Source organism: Miscanthus floridulus, chromosome 3 (assembly GCF_019320115.1).
Source record: "Miscanthus floridulus cultivar M001 chromosome 3, ASM1932011v1, whole genome shotgun sequence".
NCBI lineage: Eukaryota > Viridiplantae > Streptophyta > Magnoliopsida > Poales > Poaceae > Miscanthus > Miscanthus floridulus.
In genome coordinates, this window is record NC_089582.1 from 7,371,325 (window position 1) to 7,376,415 (window position 5,091).

General features: G+C 42.4%; 1 protein-coding gene across 1 annotated transcript; it reads right to left on the bottom strand.

The window, feature by feature from the left end:
• Nucleotides 1-2,112: 2,112 nt before the first annotated feature.
• LOC136544878 (disease resistance protein RGA2-like) lies at nucleotides 2,113-3,594 on the bottom strand. Its single transcript, XM_066536943.1, has one exon. It carries the CDS (start codon nucleotides 3,592-3,594, stop codon nucleotides 2,113-2,115), a length of 1,482 nt encoding a protein of 493 aa, XP_066393040.1.
• Between the last annotated feature and the right edge of the window lie 1,497 nt (nucleotides 3,595-5,091).

Sequence of the window (5,091 nt, forward strand, 5' to 3'; positions counted from 1 at the left end):
GAGCATTGTATTTTCGGGAAGCATAAAAGGGTACATTTCAACACTTCTGTTCACACCACTAAAGGTACTCTTGATTATGTTCATGCTGATTTATGGGGTCCTTCCCGTAAGTCCTCACTTGGTGGTGCTCGTTACATGCTTACAATTATTGATGATTACTCTAGAAGGGTTTGGCCTTATTTTCTGAAACAGAAAGATGATACTTTTGCTGCTTTTAAGGACTGGAAAGTAATGATAGAAAGGCAAACTGAAAGGAAGGTAAAATTGCTTCGTACTGATAATGGTGGAGAATTTTGTTCGCGTGAATTTAATGATTATTGCAGATCGGAAGGCATTGTTAGGCATCACACCATACCCCATACTCCACAACAGAATGGTGTGGCCGAACGCATGAACAGAACCATCATATCTAAGGCCCGTTGCATGCTGTCTAATGCCAGGATGAGCAAGCATTTTTGGGCTGAAGCTGCTAATACTGCCTGTTACTTGATAAACAGGTCGCCTTCTATTCCACTAAATAAAAGAACTCACATTGAGGTATGGTCTGGTACGCCTGCTGATTATTCACAGTTGAAAGTTTTTGGATGCACTGCTTATGCTCATGTTGATAATGGAAAATTAGAGCCTAGAGCTGTTAAGTGTCTTTTCCTTGGTTATAGTTCGGGAGTCAAAGGCTATAAATTGTGGAATCCTGAAACAGGAAAGACTTTTATGAGCAGGAGTGTTGTTTTCAATGAATCTGTGATGTTTACTGACAGTTTGCCCTCAGATCATGTTCCAGAAAAAGAGCTGCAGCGTATGCGCATGCAGGTGGAGCATGTTGATGATGATACAGGTGTGCAGGTGGAGCCTATTGATGAGCATGGTGACCATGATAATGATGTTGCTGAGGATGATGCTCATGATGATGTTCAGCAAACTCCTCCTATTTTGCAGTTAGAGGAGGATTTACCTATTGCTCAACGCAAGTCAAAAAGGACAATTGCACCTCCTAAGCGTCTTATTGAAGAGTGTAATTTGTCTTACTATGCTTTGAGTTGTGCTGAACAGGTGGAGAATGTTCATGAGCCAGCAACCTATAAAGAAGCTATTCGTTGTGGTGATACTGAGAATTGGATTTCTGCTATGCATGAGGAGATGCAGTCTCTTGAGAAGAACAGTACATGGGAGATTGTACCTTTGCCTAAGAATAAGAAGACCATCAGCTGCAAATGGATCTTCAAGAGAAAGGAGGGTTTATCTCCAAGCGAGCCTCCAAAGTATAAGGCAAGGTTAGTTGCTAAAGGCTACAGTCAAATTCCGGGTGTTGACTACAATGATGTGTTCTCTCCAGTGGTAAAACACAGTTCAATTCGTACTTTCCTTAGTATTGTTGCTTCACATGATCTTGAGCTTGAGCAGTTAGATGTGAAGACTGCGTTTTTGCATGGAGAGCTTGAGGAGGACATATACATGGACCAACCAGAAGGGTTCATAGTGCCTGGCAAGGAAAAATATGTGTGCAAGTTGAAGAGATCCTTGTATGGTTTGAAACAGTCCCCTCGTCAGTGGAACAAGAGGTTTGATTCATTTATGTTAGCACACAGTTTTAAAAGATCTAAGTATGATAGCTGTGTTTACATCAAGCATGTTAATGGATCACCTATATATTTGCTGTTATATGTTGATGATATGCTGATTGCTGCCAAGAGTAAGATTGAAATCACTAAGTTAAAGAAGCTATTGAGTAGTGGTTTTGATATGAAAGATCTTGGTAGTGCTAAGAAAATTCTTGGTATGGAAATTAGTAGAGACAGAAAATCTGGTTTGCTATTTCTTAGTCAACAAAATTATATCAAGAAAGTTCTTCAGCGTTTCAACATGCAAAATGCTAAGGCTGTTAGTACCCCTATTGCACGGTATATACACCCTTGCTAGGGTTTCGTGGAGACTTGATTCTCTTGTAAGCCGCCATAGGCGTGTAACCCAAAACTCTTGAGATAGTGAGATTGTTGCTGGCTGGTGCCCGTGGTTTTTCCCCTTCACATCGGAGGGGTTTTCCACGTTAAATCGTATGTCTCCTCTGTGGCTTGATTCTTTACTTCATATTCCTATACGTCGTTCATAACAAAATTAACAAAGTGTGACTCCGTTTTTCTCCGAACGCTTTCTCTTGGTAGCTGTTCCTTTTAGATCTCGAATCTCACAGGTACTGACATAGCTATAGTAGGGCGGAATCGGAGACGTCCATGCTAGGACCTCGAATCTCCCATGAGGCTTTACACTTCCGTACATCACATCTTGGATTCTTACATTTGGAACATCCTCTTGTGGAGATCGTTCAGACTGATTATAAAGCACAAGATCTTCAGAAGGTGACGCCATTCTCCCAAGATGAGCAAGCCTGTTTTCGCTTATAAGATCAAATGGATGCTCACTAGATTTGGAGACATGCTGCGTGACCCTTCTCATGAAGGCCAACATCTTGCACCAATAGTGGATGTCAAAGTTGTCTCTTAACAAATAGGCGGTGATGGTTGCACCAATAAGGCATCCGCTTAGCATCTTGACTATCTCCATGGCCACGTGCACAAAATTCTTGTGCATCTCAGGATCCGTGCTTCCAAATGTAAGAGTCTTGAAGAAATACCAGTATGTTTCATGGGACATATTCTTTAGACTAAGAGCTTCTGTTGTTCCAAACTTTATTATTTTCTCAGAGCAGCCTGTGATTATGATTTTACTATTACTTGGCATGCACTGTTTAGAAACAAAATATAGCTTATTCCATGTGTTCTCATCGAGATCATCAACTAACTCCACAACAAGAAGTAGTCTCCCATCTTTGTTAATGTTTGACACACGATTTTCGTGTTCCGTTGCACATCCTTGTCTTAATGTAGCGAGGTCATCATCTGTAAAATCATGGCCTTTCAAGAACATGATCTTTGAGAAATGGTCACGGACTCTTTCATCCTTGCAAACATGAGCGACAAGGGTGCTCTTGCCCACTCTACCTGGACCAACAATTGGCAGGACCTCTAGTTCTTCAGAACCATGAGGCCATGACTGCAATAGGAAATTGATGACAAGTTCAGTTTCCAACTGGCGGCCAAACATGCAGTTGCCCAGCTGGATATGCATGCTGTATGGCTGGCTGTACATGTGAGGGGAGCTCATCAAGAACATTACCATCTCTTCTGCATCATTTATCATGGAACTCAAACTGTTTAGCACCTTTTGTAGTTGTTCCAAAATTTCAATGTTTCTATTGGAGGAATGCAAACCTTTCACAGAATTGACTTTGGAGAGAAACGAAGTTTGACTCACAATCTTATCTTTGGTGGCCTCCTCATTGTGAGGTTGGTGTCTGAAAGTATCGAGCGTGTAATAGCCTCGGTACATGCCATCTCTCAGCATGTTGAGCTGGTGCAGCATAGCTTGGTTTGTGATGTGCCGCCCCATGGCCTCATCGACAATGACTTGCGCCCGGAGCAGAACTCTGCAGAGGCAATCCTCCAATTCCGGCGCTGACGGCTTGGAGCATTTCCTGATGAGGAAATCTATGGATCGAGTGGTCAGCTCCCCCAGAACCACAGAAAGGAGAATCTCCATTAGTGTCTCCCTCCTCTGGAAGATAATGTAGCAGGTGGAGGAGAAAATGACCAGCGAGTTGTCAGTTGTGGAATGGCATGAGATGTGTCTCTGAACGAAAGGAGAGCAAGAACGTTTTAAGAACAACAATACTTGTGCAGGTCATGCAAGTGAGTCCAGTCCGATAGTCATAGTCCAAGAACACATTTTGTTATGATTGTTCTGGTTGACTTCCTTTGTCCCTCTTTGCCGTCAGAGAATAGTAGAAGCTGACAATAGGTGCGGACCATATATACAGCTCTGTCAAAGAAAAAGGAAGATAATGCACCACCTACAAAGGAGAAGGACTTTACACTATATAACTCTTCATTCAAAGGCCATTTGCAGCCTGTTGCATCATCATGTAATAATCATAATATGTCCACAATGGAGACGGTCATCTCTGCAATTCAACATGGCTGAACATGCTACTGGATTTCTCTGCTCTTGATTGGTAGGAGGCAGAGCAGAGGTGCATCATCACAGACCGAGCAATGCTTCGTCAAATAAACGAATATCTTGAGAAAACTTATGTACAGAGGCTACTGCCTGCTCGATGCCTTCACACAGAAAGATCCTGAAGAAGAGATTGGTGTGGCGTGAGGCTGTGAGCCATTCATGTCTAGATCAGTTCAGTTAAATGAGTTTGTTGCTTTGCTGCTCGGAAATATGGCACAGAAAAGTTAGAGTTCAGGGGGAAAAAAGTCTAGAATCAGTGCTGGTATGAGTGAGTTTCTAATTTTCCTGAGGAATTACCCTCCTATGTTTTCCCAGCCATACATCGCAATCTGTTTATGGAAAAAAAATGTTTTTTTTTTTTTGCCAATTGGAAATTGAACAGGTCATCATGCAGCTGACTTCTTACTACTAACTGAAGCGAAGCAGCCATTTGTTCTGAACTATGTAGCTGACAGGACAGGAGAACAATTAACTTTACTGCAGTAAGTAGAAAGGTACTTTGAGATTTTGACAGTAACATAAAAAAAACAATCTTTTCAACTGCTATGTATATATATCCCATTTCAGTGAAATATGGTGGCGGTAAGAGTAAGACGATTGGTGTTTTTGGTGTGTATGGATGAAATCCTGAAGCATGCTGTGTACTCAAGCATATTTGCAGTCGTGATCGTGAGTAGGCACGCTGTGTACTCAAGCAAAGATCGGAACACGCAACGGAATCAGGTAATTTTCTGCATGGGCACAATGGGTCCAGGGACGGGCCTCAATTGCAACGCTCAATGGCGATATTTATGGTGACCACTGGCAGGTGCTTCGACAAATTCTACCTCTATATCAAGCTATCACAACAGTTGCCCTCGGAGATGGAAACAACTGCTCCTTTTGGTCTGATGTTTGGACTGGAGATCAGTAAAGATGGCAACGGGGCCCGATACCCGACGGGGATTTGATCCATTAGGGGATAGGGATGGGACAAAATCAGTACTCGCGAGGTTCTTAACGGGCAAAAAATGATCCCCA